At 40.4% G+C, this 15,559-nt stretch overlaps 4 protein-coding genes across 5 annotated transcripts in view; 1 reads left to right on the plus strand and 3 right to left on the minus strand.

Annotated features, from left to right (window-relative positions):
* LOC308369579 (protein phosphatase Slingshot homolog) overlaps positions 1–61 on the plus strand; it is a 14,510-nt gene extending 14,449 nt beyond the window's left edge. The window contains exon 17 of the mRNA XM_080844076.1: positions 1–61. This exon is cut by the window's left edge and continues 266 nt beyond it. The gene's annotated coding sequence lies outside the window, so the exon portion shown is untranslated.
* A 4,267-nt stretch (positions 62–4,328) lies between these two features.
* Positions 4,329–6,136, minus strand: mrpl18 (mitochondrial ribosomal protein L18). The gene is made up of 4 exons (XM_080843138.1): positions 5,868–6,136; positions 5,516–5,684; positions 4,850–5,084; positions 4,329–4,465 (listed from the first exon to the last, which is right to left on the minus strand). The coding sequence occupies exons 1-4, from the start codon at positions 5,980–5,982 to the stop codon at positions 4,394–4,396; spliced, it is 591 nt and encodes a 196-aa protein (XP_080699264.1). The 5' UTR covers positions 5,983–6,136; the 3' UTR covers positions 4,329–4,393.
* A 1,083-nt stretch (positions 6,137–7,219) lies between these two features.
* On the minus strand, positions 7,220–10,943 carry aurkb (aurora kinase B; the record flags this gene model as incomplete). Its single annotated transcript, XM_080843632.1, has 9 exons — positions 10,839–10,943; positions 10,322–10,360; positions 10,110–10,176; positions 9,954–9,990; positions 9,582–9,770; positions 9,166–9,304; positions 8,680–8,828; positions 7,635–7,809; positions 7,220–7,399 (listed from the first exon to the last, which is right to left on the minus strand). Exons 1-9 carry the CDS (start codon positions 10,842–10,844, stop codon positions 7,220–7,222), a joined length of 981 nt encoding a protein of 326 aa, XP_080699758.1. The 5' UTR covers positions 10,845–10,943.
* A 461-nt stretch (positions 10,944–11,404) lies between these two features.
* tmem107 (transmembrane protein 107) lies at positions 11,405–14,498 on the minus strand. Of its 2 annotated transcripts, none has more exons than XM_080843422.1 (6): positions 14,319–14,498; positions 13,762–13,904; positions 13,437–13,504; positions 13,116–13,216; positions 12,305–12,401; positions 11,405–11,634 (listed from the first exon to the last, which is right to left on the minus strand). In XM_080843422.1, exons 2-6 carry the CDS (start codon positions 13,846–13,848, stop codon positions 11,565–11,567), a joined length of 423 nt encoding a protein of 140 aa, XP_080699548.1. In that variant the 5' UTR covers positions 13,849–13,904; positions 14,319–14,498; the 3' UTR covers positions 11,405–11,564. The 2 variants fall into 2 exon arrangements, with proteins under 2 accessions (XP_080699548.1, XP_080699547.1); XM_080843421.1 differs by lacking the exon at positions 12,305–12,401 and adding an exon at positions 12,635–12,731.
* Positions 14,499–15,559: the final 1,061 nt, after the last annotated feature.

A 15,559-nucleotide genomic window follows, 5' to 3' on the forward strand; every position in this document is an offset into this window, starting at 1 on the left:
GGTCAGGATGAGAGAAAAGATGAAGTGAAGGACGAGATCAGAGACACTAGGAGAGAGAAGAGAAGCGCGTCCTGCCATACTTCATTTGTTTTACTATCCAAAGATATTCCTCACATATATCCAATATTAGTATGTTTAATTTATTATTTAATGACAGAACAAGACACTTTGCCTCAGCTTTCCAACACGGTGGGAGATCAAAGAGAGGATTGTTTGTAACGCTATGTCCTCTAAAGTCAGTTCCATTTTAGGATATTCCACTACCAAATTCCAATCTTCTGTGGAAGACCATATTTTAGAGTTAAGTCACAGATTTGGGTGTTATTTTTGTATGCAGTCTGGGAGAAATTGGTGTGAGAAACCGAACAGAATTCTGTGCCAGAAAGATGAGCATGCTGTACTTCAATTGGGGAACTCTACATTTCCTGGCGTTAAAACAAGTACGAATGAAAAATGGCCCAAATCCAGACAGAATTCAGGAATGTACATATCCAGGAAGTTAAGGCAAAAGCATTTATTTCAAAACAGAAATTTCCATTTCCAAACCAATTTCAATTGGTCTCTGAAATAGTGAAACTTATCAGACAAACACCACGCCTCATGTATAGATTGGTTGTTTTCTCCTGCCTGTCTGTACCCGTGCCTTCAGTAGCAGGTCTGGAAAAACTCCCGTCGTCACCGAGCATAGCATTAGTATTATTTAACGTCACGCACACTGTGTGCCTTCGTCTGGGTCATGGCCTGCTTCTGCACTCGCATGCCTTCTCTCCGTCATTCAGTCACGACTGACTCGCAAGAAAGGTTCAAGTACCATAACAGATCCTGGACCTTTTTTTTTATTTCACTCGGGATGGGGAAGAGGGTGGTTAGCGGAGTCTTTTAAATCTTCATGTCTTGTAAACTATGATGAGCGTTTCATATTCTGTGATTGATTGCTTTCTGCTGTGCTCAGGTAATCTGATCCTCTCTGTTTCCACACAATCCTATGCGTATTACTTCCTCTGAGTCAGAATGTGAATGCAGTATGCTGCCAAGTATGGTGTCTTTTGAGAGGTTTCTATTTCAAATGTTTTTTATCTTCATTTTAATTAATTTATAGTATTATTTTAGCACATACTACAGAAAACACAATCAGAATGTTAACAAGTAATCTAATTATGCCATTACATTCCATGTGAACTATGGCATTTTAAGCCAAGACTGCCTGTATATATTGACCTAACTTCAAGGTTTTTCCATTTAGTTTCCTCCATTTCTTAAGAGACTGGAATTAATACGTCTTCAACCATCAAAGGCAGCAACAGTCCTTAAAAGTTAACGGCCAAACATGAACAAATGTTTAAATTAAACTAGAATGCTGTAATTTCTGAGAGAACGACTCTCGTGAGCCATTTGACACTTTACTGAAGTTGAGTGGGAGATTAAACCTTTTTAAAACTCTATAAGCTACCGACTGTGGATTAAATCAAGTATGTAGTGTTGGTTTGAAACACTTTTCAATGTGCCAAACAACTCATGCTCTTAACGTAGAGTGTTTTCTTCTGTGTGAGTGTCATCACTGCATGGTTGAACCTGTTCTGAGCACCTTGCTTCAGTGCCTTAAGGAGATGACCCATTTTGTAGGTGATCCCCCTGTGTGTACTTCTTGTAGTTCTTTTCTCTCGGACTTCATTTGCTGGTGTCAAATTAATCATTTTGGGTCATCTGTGTACCTGTAACTGTGTGTTACCTGAGGAGCCCATGTGATTTTGAACAGTGACATGTTTATTGTTAATGACTATAAGTACGTATGTGTTAACTGAATGGAAAGGAACCGTTGACATACTGGGTTGCCTTAAACCCCTTTAAGGGTTTGGTAACAGGTTTTTCTCAAGTAGTCCTGAGAATACACACCTAAGAATGCACACCTTAAAGTTCAGAGTAACTGCTTGTCGCAAGGAGTAGGACCTTAAAACTCTGCAATGATCTGTGTTCACAGGCAAGGCAAATGTTCCCTAGTAGTTGCTGTTGTTGTTGGTATAAATACTGTTTTTGTTTTTTAAGACTTGGTGTATTTGGGAGATTCTCTGTCTTTCCTGGCTCAGAACTTGTGAATCTGTCCTTTGTTGTGGTGATGCAAGAGCATATAGTGTATTTATATGTATGTTTCTATGCATGACACGATGCTAAGGAGTCTGGTGGTTTGTTTTATTAGTTGTTGTTGTGCACATTAAGCATTAGAATCTGAATACATTGGACTTTTAAATTCCAGTGAAGTACTGTATTAACATTTTGCCAAGTTCAAAAGAAAAAACATCCAATGAGGAGACTTAATTCGAGATAGTTTCCACGTCCCCTTTTCGAATGCACAGCCAGCAAATGTATGAATTGTCACCACAGAAATGACTCCCTTTTCCTCTTTTCTGTTGTATTAAAGCTACATAATTCTGATGTAATATGCTGGAGGATTAAGGCTGATTAGAACGATTGCAAGCCTGAGGAGAAATCTGATGTATTTGCTTGTGCTGAGTAAGCTTCAAAATTGTCTCCAACTCTGTGAAAACTATGCCTGCTAGATACGCGCAGTCATTCAACCAGCAGAGACTTTGTCAAAGCTATGCCTGCTAGATTAGTGCATTGATTCTCTAACCTAATCTTGGAGTCCCCTAGTCTGCGATACACAATCTTGTATATAGCCCTTCTTCAATCACACCTCCATTGCCGTTCAAATGCTCTTCATGAGCTCAATGAGGTGTGTTCAGCCAAGGACGAGCATCGTCAGGTAAGCAGAGCAGAGAAGGGTGGAACTTGCTGAACAGGAGGACCCCAGGGCAGGATTAAGCACCGCTGGTTTAGATCTGGCTGTGCTCCAGTTTTCTGATGGCCGCAGGTGAAACTGAACCCTACTGCTGGCTCGTTTGATTTTGAGGAGAGAACAGAATGGCATCATGTGTGGCGTGATCTATTTACTACATGTTGTTTCTACTAGTATGAAGCTACACACCCTGTTCAGCTGACGTGAAACTATAGCCATGTCACCGAGGCTCTTTACATTTGTTAAAAGTCCTCCTATGTCTTATCTAAAATGTATGAGGCCATTCTTTTGGACCAAACTCCCCCAATACTGTTTAAAAGTCAACACAGATTGGGGGAGGGGGGGTTAGGCCACATGTAACATTCACAAGCAATTCCTCATTTCCTTATTGCTCTGTGTGAAACTATTCCTATGCATTTGCCTTGGTCCTAGTCTCATGAAAGTATTCACTATACTGTTTACAATCAAACTGTTCAACCGAATAAATCATCACTATAAAACTGTTTGTGTTGTCAGATATTCTGGTTGCTCTTATGAAATGCTTAACTGATAGCTTTTGCTTGAGGGTAATTTATCTGAAACTAAACAATTTGGTTGATCTAATGAAAGGATTGCAGCCACACCACACTGAGCATGCCCAATCTCGTATGATCTCGGGAAGCTAAGCAGTGCCGGGCCTGGTTAGTACTTGGATGGAAGACCACTTGGAAACACCAGGTGCTGTAAACTGAGGCTGGGTGGGCCAATCCCTCGCTCAGTGGAATTACTGGATCCCTGAAACATCAAGAGCTATAGATGGACTCTATGGCCTAAAGATAGACTCTATGGCCTATAGATGGACTCTATGGCCTATAGATGGACTCTATGGAGAAGGCGAACACCAATCAAAGGATGATGAATTGAAGCACTTTCTGTTCACATTCGACCAGCTATCAGTCCAGGCCAGTCACACACACATACACAGCCTGTTGTCCAGCTCTTAATAGGGCAAAAAGCTGCAGACCTGTAATATTCAATTAATAATGATACAAGGAGGTGCCCAAAAAGAGGGTATTCCAAATATGTGGTAATCAGTGTAAGTGGTAATAGAAGTGCCCCATGGCCTGGTTTGCTGGGAGAATGAAACCATACAGAGTTCACTCCATGTTGAAGTGGGGAGGGTCTGGTTTGGAAAGAACCCTTTCTCTCCTAGTTGTCAATGTGGTTGCTCAACACACCTTCTGAGAAACACAGTCCAGAATTCTGCTTCAAGACACCAAACTTTAGGGAGATGGGCTATGTGTTTATGTGATGTGGTTAGACAGTTAAGTTTTCAGACAGATCAGTTCGGAGAAAATGCAGAGTCCCTCTCAACTACACTATTCCCTCTATGTCACTGTATCCATCTCAACTAGAATCACCCCGGCAAATGACACCATCACGTTCTCAGTTGATTTACTGTTCAAGGAACCTGCAGAGGTATTCTCTGGGAAGGTTTTCTGCAATTGACTGTAATGGTCCAAACTGTAAAAATAAGGTGCAAATCAAAACGGCATTCAACAAAGATATTTTATTGTGGGACAGGAGAGAGAGAAAAAAACAGAAAGAAAAGGGCTTGACTCAGATGTACTTCCGTCTTGGTTCACTTAGAGTGACTCCTCCCTTTTTCAAAGCCGTCCAAAATGTCATTACCTAAGTGCCAAAAGTCAAACAATTAGAAGTTTTAGAAGGCAATTTTCCATTCAACCTGGTAACACATAAATTGTAGCTGCTGCAGTTGCTTATAGTTGATCAGGATTGCAAGTTCACTGCATCTGTAATAACAATTATACATGGGGACTTTGAGCGTGTGTGTGTGTGTGTGTGTGTGTGTGTGTAAATCACTGGGTTATCTGTATTCTCTATATATATCCATTCACTGAGCATGAAACCACCTTCATTGCCTGCTATTACGGACTGAGAACAGCTTTCCTATGGATTCAAAAAGCTATACTTATTCCTAATAGTTAAGTGGTTTGAAAACTGTGTTTTTGCATTAATGATAAACCACCTGATGAGTAACTGAGGTAAACTCACCGATTCCGAGCGAAACAGCCAGGGGATCTCGCGGAAAACCATGCGTGTGATACCCGCCTCCACGCACCTCTGAGCCAGCACCTCACCCACCGCCTGGCAAGCGGCCACGGATCGCGTGGAGCTCAGTTCGCGTTTGATCGCCCATTCCCGCGTGGAGCAAGTGATGACAGGCTCTGTGGAATCCCTGGGGTAGATCTCCGCAGTGATGTGATGTTGCGTCCGAGAGAAGTAGAGCCTGAGGACAGACAAAGCGAGTTCAGATTGCGGTTAGATTGACAGATAATGCTTCTATTCCAGATGTACAATAACGGCGTAACCGAAAGGATTACAGATACTGGTCCCAAATATTCCTGTGCACACTATGCATTTGTTATCCATATGGGGGTTATGCAGTAGTTTACATGTTTTCATGTCTAAAGTGCACTAAAATGCCTAACATGTCTAATGCAACCATACTTGTAAAAGGTAATTACATCACCATTATGAGACTTTAAAAAGCATTGCATCATTGAGAAAGAGGAGCAAATAAGCAACACAATCATTATTAACACACAGTCTACGTCCATGCTTTATAATACATAGTTACATTTTCATCATGGTGTGAGACTATCCTTTACATTAAATGAACATTACAAATGAAAACAATGCGTGTGTGGGGCTGTTTACCTGTGGTAATACTCTCTATGGGGCCACACCGTTGCCCAGCCTCTGTCTTTCATTGAAATAGCCATCTGCTCAAGACTCCGGGGATTTCTGTTGACGAATGCCTTGTTGACAGCCTCATTGTCATCAACCTCAGGCTCGGGTTTGGCAGCTGCCTGACTCAAACTTCGAACTAAAAGGCAAACATTGGTATATTGTTAGACATCTATGCAGCTAGTTAGGCAAGTCTACAGCTGCAACAACCCAAAGTCTTATCTTACTCAGTGCAGAAACAGACGCACGAACCGGCTAAGATCAGTACAGACTTTAAATAAAGATACAGTCAAAATGAAATAAAGCAGGTTTATGTCCTTACCCGAATGATGCTGCATATGCTTTTGGAGGGTTAACGTCAGTCCCATGTGTTTGCATGGTTGAATTTGTCCCAACATCAGCTTTAGGCTTCGGCTAACCTCACAAATTATAGACATCTTTGTTTCCTTAATTTAAACATGTATTAAAGGTCAACGCTACGCACGACTATGCTTTTGGAGTCTTGGTGGTATTACACTCAGAATTTACTGAGATTTACAAACACACACATCACACCATCCTTGCCCTTGTGAGTTTAACTAACAGCAGAGCTTGTCTCGGAGTTTTCGTTTCCGGATGATGTCAATCCAAGTAACCTTCTTTTTCGACAGCGCCCCTTGTCGACAAGGCTGTTCCACACCAAACTCTTCAATATTACTGTTTAAGCTATGACTAATTAGCTAAACTACATTTAATTAAAACTGGATCAGGGACCTCTATGTGATTGTGAAAATTATGTTATTGGTTGTTACTAAGGATTTTGTTTCAAAAACCATTTCCCCCTCATTTCCGGTTGGTACGACTAGATCCATAGATATAGAAACGTTTGTAACTGTATGGTCCTGTCAATTTGAAAAAAAAAGCACCAATTTTGCCTTTTAGTTTCTCTACATTACATCGACAATTTCTATCTTTATTTGACGCAAAACACTTGGCAGCGGTGGGATTTGAACCCACGCCTCCGAAGAGACTGGAGCCTTAATCCAGCGCCTTAGACCGCTCGGCCACGCTACCATGTGATCCCTTTGACGGACCGCGAACAACATTTGAAATAAAGCCTATCATATCAGTGTCATTCTTCTCGAAGAGACAGACACAATAACACACTATTTGCCAAATTAGGTAGGATATTATATTTTATTCAAACGTTAACCCAAAAACGGTACACATGAAAAAGACAAGTACAACTGACCAAAAACAATCCCATGGTCGTTGACACAACAGCTATTCTAGACACAAAAGACATCTGTACAAATTGTACACGGTTGTGGGTTTTAAAAGATATCTACATGGCAGTGATAAAAACAGTAAAATAAAAATAGAATAGAAAAGAAAAGAAAAGAAAAGAATACTAAAAAGAAGCCCTACGTAAGATATTCTTAATAGAAAGCCAAGAAAGAGCAAAGAACAACCTCAAATGGGTGTCCACAAACACAACCACCTTCCAAACCACCATACATTACTTATTGTGGCTGTAATGGAAGCCTGAGCAGCTCTCAAAGCTCCTGAGCCTTGGAGCCTATGTATCCACGCTTTTACACGAGGTTAGAATCCCAGTTTATATAGTACAGCACAGGCCAGGGCATTTAAATGATACAAAATAAAAATTAAAAAAACAGACTCCCCAAACAAAATTTAAACACCCTCCACCCGGGGGTTGCAAACAGGAGGTAGGACGCGTCGGGAGTTGGCCTTCACCCAGGGGTGATCCATGACGTTCTTGAGGGGCAGACGCATCATGGGGCTGTGGCGAAGCAGCTTCGAGATCAGGTCCCGTGCCCCATCAGACACCACCTTGGGAAACGTCAGGTCAACCTGAAATGGAAAACACCAAGTAAGATCACCAAAACTTACAAAAACTATGGATCACATTCATATACTGTAGGTAGGCGTCAAATCCAGGTAGACTATTGGATGGATAAGTATATTTGAACAGCAGAGGCAGGATACTCTGCAAGGCTATCTGATCAATACATAGGATTGCCATCATCCCATTGCGTTTAAGGCCATCTTGTATACGATTAGCACATAATACTGTAAAACTACAAACCTTTGTGATCCTTTTGTAGGTTTCTGAGTGGCTAGCAGACTCAAATGGAGGGTTCCCCACAAGGCACTCGTAGCACAGAACCCCAATACACCACAGGTCCACCTTCTCATTGTGGGAGTGCCCCTCCACCATCTCAGGGGGCAAGTAGTCCAGGGTTCCACACATGGTCTGACGCCTGAATTCAGAGGAAGTGGTCAAGCCAGATTTGAAAGGCCGTGTTTCAAAAAGCAGATGTTTCACCCAATCCCTAAACAGATCCATTGCCACCCCAATATTACTTCAAGGTGGAGTCCGTGATTCTGACATAGGTGGTTGATATTTGAGCTTGTATTTGAAATTGTACTCCTCACTCTCGTGCTTCTAAAGCAAGGTTTTTATCGTCTGGAATTGTTTATGAATTGGGCCACCATGTTTCTTTCCACTTTACAGTGATAGGACTGTGTACAAACGCCTGCGTTTGAGTGCACACACTGAGCGGACAGCTAGAGGACAGTGAGGAAGTCGCAGAATTTGACAAAAGGTGTACTGGAATTACAATTGTGGGTTTTACCTTTAATCTCGCTTTTTTTTTTATGTATATCAAAAGTACAGTCCTCGATTGTGGTTAAAGGTTGTTGGTATTTGAGGTCAATAGCCAATCAATTACACCATTCCTTTCTGTGCTCCGTAAGCACCGTATGGATCGTCCCAGATCGTGTATGACTCAGTTAGGGGCCCTTTGTCTGTTGCCCATTTACATTAACACAGGAGGAGTGCACACACTGTATGGATAATGTAAGGAATATTCCACTGTTTTTTATAAAAATTATCTTTTACTCAATATATACAATATAGAGAAAAATCATGGTGAATTATCAGGGACATTTGGATTGTTTTAAATGGCAAGGCTTAAAATAGAAAGAGGCTAACAAAAGACAGACATCGTAAAGTAGTTGGGGGTGGGTCTTTGCGTAGCCTTAAATTCTAATGCCACGGTCACCACGGTTTTCAAAGAATTGTCTCTAACTGTAACATAATAAACAACCCCATGATCAACTTGTCTTACCGTAAAGAAGGAGCATGGACAGACCATCCAAAGTCGGCGATCTTCAGCTCCCCCCTGAAACCCAACAGGAGGTTCTCTGGTTTGATGTCACGGTGAATTACTTTCTTCTCATGGCAGTACTGCAAAGCATCTGCCAGCTCCTCCATGTACTGGAATGAAGATGTTTGACATGTCAACATGTTTCCCCGCCTTTTCCTTCCATAGAATACACGATTTAAAACAATGCATGCTGATAGCTGACGGTAAAATGTAAGTGTTCTTGATGCACAAGAGGGAAGGAATACAGTACATGTTATGAACTCATATGGATTACAATCCACCCCTCCCCCCACAAAAAAAGCTGTTAGGAAAACTTGCAGGGAATCTATAGTCCACAGCACTAGACCCAAGGGGTCAGTTTAATGCCAGATCACAACATACAAGACCCCAAAACAGGACAGGTTTTTTTAAATCCATGCCCATCATGGGGCACTCTCAAACTCTCACCGTGGCAGTGCGTTGGTCGTCGAAGCGTCCACAGCGCTGAAGTTCCTTGTACATTTCCCCCCTTGGAGCATACTCTAGGATCAGGTACACTCGTGCCGAATCGTGGAAGTAGTTGTAGAAACGGAGAATATTGGGATGCCTTCAAATGGTGAAATACATTTTCTGTTATTATGGTATGTTGGCATGTAATACATAAAGAAAACAAGTTTTGTGTATGTACTTCAATACTGATATGATGAAGTGTTTGTTTCTCTCAGATGAAACAATGACTGAACTCATCCAAGGGGATTATTGAGTTAAAGTAAACATTCTTGGGGGGGGAAAGGCGATGACTCAGAAGAGTGACATTCTACTGGAATGTGTACTGTATAATCATGGCAATGTGACCAAAAAGCTTAAGGCACATGTAGACACACCTGAGGTGAGACTGAATCTCAATCTCTCTCCTGAGCTGATGTTCTACTCCCTCCTTTTCCATCTGGGTCTTGAAAAGCACTTTCAACGCCACAATGACCTTCAGCTTCCTCTCGCGTGCCAGATACACATTGCCAAACTTTCCTTTGCCAAGTGGACGACCAATATCAAAATCTTTTATAGTTATCCTCCTGAATAGAAGAAATAGCATGTTAGATTAACTCAGACTTTGCAGTGAAAATAGACCTAACTGGACTATTTTACATTATATTGAGTTATTAATATATGTATAATTGAAATATTAGTTAATCTAAATACAGTTTTAAACAGCATGACAATGCTTCAAAAGGAAAAGGAGTAGGTTAAATGCATACTTTTGAGAGGAGGAACCAGCTTGCACTCTTCCTGGACCTAGTGGAAAAGTTAAAATAAAGTTATGAACGAAAGCATCCATGATACATTTAAAGCAAAAGCATTAAGCCAACGTTATATTTATCCAATTAGAGTTCAGAGGAGGAGGCAAACATTACCCGTGATGATATTTTTATTTGAGCTGTCTGAAGCATGACTTATCTCCACTCGCTGAGGTCCTGCAACCTACAAATATACAACGCATGGGACAGAGTTAAATAGTCAGCGGGGACAGCAGCAGCATTATTTAAGTCATGATAATCGTATGTCCCACAACTCATATTTGCAACATTCAAATTAATCCTAAACATAGCAACAAAGAAAAACTTACAAGCCCTGTTGGACCCTTGGGCTCGCGATTCTCTTTATTCTACGATTAAAAGAAACACACAGAAAAACGTTTAGCTGATGACGATGGACGTAACGTAAAAGACTCTATACTGGATAGTTTTATTTAAGTAACAAATGTTGGACTTGTATTCCTAAACTACCAATGTGTCATGTAAGGCCTAGGAAGCGTACTGTTAACGTCACATAGCTAGGTTAGCTCATGTTAGCTGCATCTAGATATATGGCTAACGTTATTGTCTTATTTTTTTCAAATGTGTTCTTAATTTACAGAACAGTTTAGAATCCATCATGGTTGAATACATATGTAAAACAACAACAATACAAGTATATAACAGTATGTCCACTTGCAAATGGGTTTGCATTCGGTTTAAAATTATATTTAGAGTTAAGTTAGCTGGGTGTCTAGAGCGATAGCTTGCTAGCTAGTAAAATTGGTTGTTAGTTTCTATCCTGAAATTATTTCGTAAGAAAAGCCAGTCATGAGTTTTAAAACTTACCTGCATAATTTAAATCCAACAAGTACAGCTTTCCAATAACTATACGGGACTAAAATGTTAGCCCCTGAGATCGGAAAGAGAATTTAAAACGATGTGCTACCAAACGAGTTCCTGCATACAACACTGCTCAGACTGCACCGCCAAGGTTTTCAAATGCAACCGTTGTTGTGCCTGATTGGCTCGTTTCGCAGGGTGCCTGCGTCATCATTTTGGCTGGTCTCTTCCGGTTCAGAGATAAATCAATAATAAACTGCGGGAAGTCAACAGACTTTGAACATTTAACCTTTTTCCCGAATAACATCTATATTTAACAGCACCCCACCACGAAGTCCTCTTTAGTGAAAATATGTTGATGTGGATTTGTCAGAAACCTCATGCCATAATAATTCCAATTGCTCAAATGGATTTCAATTTTACTAAGAACATGTCATTATAAATGTCAAATGATATTACTTCTGTAATACAGCTAAAGGATGATAACAGAATACAACATTGGATCATATCTAAAAATATAATTCTAATGCAAAAAAAGATCCTCATGTTTTGAGTGACTTTTCGTACCAAAGTGTTTATTTAAACATCAGAACAGCAAAGAATCAATACAAATAATACAAAACAAATCATACAATTAACAGCTATAAACTAAATAATTGACTGTGGAAACTGTAACTGTGTGGTTGTCGTAACTTCGTGCCAGCTGTCGGTTTGTTTTTAGATCACTGAAGGTCAAAGGGGCTTCTTCTTTAACCCAAAGACAGCAATGAAGAGGATAAGCTCCACAAGCGCTGGAATCACACTGGGAATGCCAGAGGGAAAAAAGTTACATTTGTGTAAAGGATTCGGACAATATGAGTAATACAAACATATTTCTGTGTACGCTTCTATATCAAAAACTATATTTATATATCAAATATTTACATATTTATTCACCAGAAGTTTGTAAAAGTAATTTGCCGACATTTTTGTGAAAGTAATACTTCAGAGTATCTTTGCTCATTGCCAATTCCAAGTCTTACTAGTGACCTACTGCTGCCATTCTCAGAGAGATAGTAGCACCACACACTAAGATGCAGATTTTATCTCTCATAATTTGGACATGAACCAAGTAACCTGCTGCTTGCTGTTAACACATTATTGAATAGACCACTTCAAAAGTCTCACTTCCATCTGTAAAAAAACACGCTGCTCACTAATCACTGAACTTCTGATAGAGTCTGAACTTTGGACACAAGATGAAAACAGACATGGGAAATAGCAGAGTGGAAATTCTGTTTCTAGCAATCAAACACAGAAATGTTACTTTCGTAAACCATCGGGGCCCCATTTATGATATTTGATGACTGTCAATTACAAGTATAACACCATCGAGTACCCAGGCAGAGTAGGACGTTGTCAACAAAGTAGCACAGTGCTTGTGTCCTATATACAATATTCCTATATCTATGGCCCATACTTGAAAGACAAACCTGCAAAAGGCAAAAATGAACCAGTAGGTCCAGCACTCCCACTTCTGGAACACAAAGAAGGACAGGCAGATAGATGCGCTGCAGTGGCCTGCCAGTGCTGGTTCGGTTGTCAGGGAAACAAGAACGTACACATGCCATGGGTCATGCCATGGACTTTTGAGCCCCTTAGTCACAAAACACTCTGCTCTGCCCTCATGCCTCACTATCGGCCACTCATTTTCAACCTGCTTAGAGTGTGTTTTTAGACTAGCCGACTCTATAAACAACCATGTTTATAGAAAATGTTAGCTTGCTATGGTCATCAGTCATCACTACCTTTGCCTTACTGACCTGCAGAAGGCAAAGATCCACCAATAGATGTCACAGGTCCACTGCTCAAAGAGGAAAAAGAGAAGGGACACTGTAGCACTTGCATGGCAGCCGGTAGCTTATATTGCGAGGACAGTCAAAGGATGGGGTGAGTCAGGGAACTTTGACAGGAAAGTTGAGTCTTCAAAAATTCATCAGTAATGTGTCAATCAGCTGTAAACAGTTGCACAATAAAAAAAGAAATGCTAATTTCCTAGTGTGAAGGAGTAATGAGTGTTTTTGTTGCGAATAACTTAGCAATACATTTCGTAAAGTTGACTTTCAGGTCATAATTTAAATATTTGACTGCATTTTATACAGGCATCAATCTTATCCTAAATATAGGACATATCACATGTGCCAGGGCATCACTTTTTGTGTGTTATTACTTGATGTGCTTGAGTTTCTGGAAACCCACACAAGGCTGACATAAATGTTGAACCACTGCAGAGACAAAGGATACAAAGAAGACCTTGGCTGCTGTTAAACATGGACACTCCTGAGAAGAATCCAGCCATTTCTATGAAAAACAGGCCAAGTGTGACAGACAGCACTATCACCAACCTGTTAAAAAAAGAGTTAAAAAATATAGAAATTAAATATAAAAATCATGGTTTTACAGCAAGTCAAACTTCAAGTCACCAAAAAGGCAGGCCCCCATACACATCAGAACTCGAGTCCAAAAGAGAAGAGCAATCCCTGAAATAATTTATACCAAAGTGCAGCTGAAGTGCGGCTAACTGAAAACAGTGGGACTAACTGAAACAAATGGGAGACCACAAACCTAGTGTCCACCTCATTATACTCCTCTTCTGTGAACTGCAAGGGCAAACTAGCCCTAACATTGCTTTCCTATGAGAACAAAAAGGCAGCGATTAGTTGCTCTGACAAGGCAATTCTGGTACCATTATCTATGAATAGAAAAACTACCAAATACCTAATAATAAACAGGCACAGTATACATAATACAACTCAGACATTATAATTTGTTGGACATCCTTGGAGTGAAGGGTGGATATTTCAACCTTATTTGCGGGCTTGTGGTTGTCAAGATAGTCATCGATAACAACAAGTGGGCAGAACACTGCAAGGAAACACAGAAGGCTTACCCTAGACCAAAAAATGGTAATGACAATGACGAGGTGCGCAGTAAGTGTGAGGAAACGTGCAGGGACGAGGCTGCTGATCACCGACATAGCGCTGGCTCCCAGGCGGTCTGTCAGTCACACCAAATTCATTAGAACATCTTTCCCTGTTATTACAAATTCCACAGGAAAAGTTTCATGAGAGAGTTTTGAACTTGCACACATTTTATCCATTTCTTGCTTAACGTTCGTTACAGCAATCGGCTTCTAATACTAGCTATCTTGCCTATCACAGTAACGTTAAAGTTAGATGCATAGCCAGATGGTTTACAGTCCGTCCCTTTATCCGTAATGTTAGCTCAGATATCACACTTTATCTTTACGTGACTGAGTTAAATTAACTGGGTAACACGTCCTAATAAAAACATGCATTCAATGCAATCGGCAAGAAATGAATGCTGGCAATGTTGCTATTTAGCTAGGATACGTTAATTAACGCTAACAAGTTAACGTTAGGCTATCGTTTGCTTTCTAAGTGAACAGTTACGCTTATAGTGATTATATATGCATCTTCTTCATACCTGGTGTTTTAAGGGTGGCTTTAGAGTGAACTACCAACGACAAAGTTTTCTGTTTCCTCAAGAAATCTTACAAAGATGCTTCATGGTCTGCACGACGCCTTTCCATCTAATCGCCAAAGCGCCACAAGAACCCTACGCGACGCGTTGCTAAGCGGTAGCCAATGGGTGTGTGAAGGGATCACCAGCACCGTGCAGCCAAAATAAAAGTCAAGACAATTCGTTGTTAAAATCAAAGCGAAATTAATGAATACAATGAATTTATGCTGTTGAACTCTATGTTCAATAGAAGCGAAATGTATATGCATCACAGAAAGCTAAGGTAGGATTCACACCAATCGAATTAAAAAACAGCATAAAACATGTAAATACAATTTTAAGTTAATAGATAACATAACTTCAGTACAGCATTTTCAAATGAACCCTGGGCTTGTATGACCGCCAAACAAGGGGGTTATGGTCTCTGCTCGCACGTGGTTGCACAAATTCAGACTTGGTTCTCAAAAAGTGTAGAACGGCAAGAAAAGGGCACTGCAGTTGTATCCTGCCACCCTTACTATGCTTACCCTCAGCCTACTCACCCCCACCACACTTATTCTACCCTATAATATACAGCTACAATGTACCTGCAATGTAAATAACTGGCACCATCAACATGTTCCATTACTGTACTTACCCCTGTAATAGTAACCTACTGTATACCCACTACGCTGTTCTACAATACTTAAATGCTCTTTCCCCAATGAATACACTATTAATTATGTATCATGTATGCACCATGTTGTGTTTGTATGTGTAGTGTACATTTACCACATGTGTGCTAGCATGCTTATCCTGATATGTGTATGAATTCATCATGGTCTCTACACCAGTTAGCACATAGCATCATCATTCCATCATTGAATGCTACACTAAATGTTCATGCTTTGTTACTTCTTCAATCATGAACATGTCTGCAGTTAGTGGAGGCACAGGTAATGTGTGTGAGAAGGAGGAAGAACATCACATCTAGTCCAGATCTCTTGGAAATGTGTTTGTAGCTTTTCATTTTTAAGTTTATTTTTGGGTTTTGTGTAACCTTCATTTGGACAGGACTGTGAGAAACAAGAAATGGGTGGTAGCGAGATCTTGGTTGCGGTCGAAAAGAATACATCCTATTGTCTTTTCCTTGATGAAAAATGTCACGAGGTCAAGGAAAGATGTGAAGAAGAATTCATAAGGACTTTGGAAAAAGACAACCGCAG

This window comes from Sprattus sprattus, assembly GCF_963457725.1.
Source record: "Sprattus sprattus genome assembly, chromosome: 8".
NCBI lineage: Eukaryota > Metazoa > Chordata > Actinopteri > Clupeiformes > Clupeidae > Sprattus > Sprattus sprattus.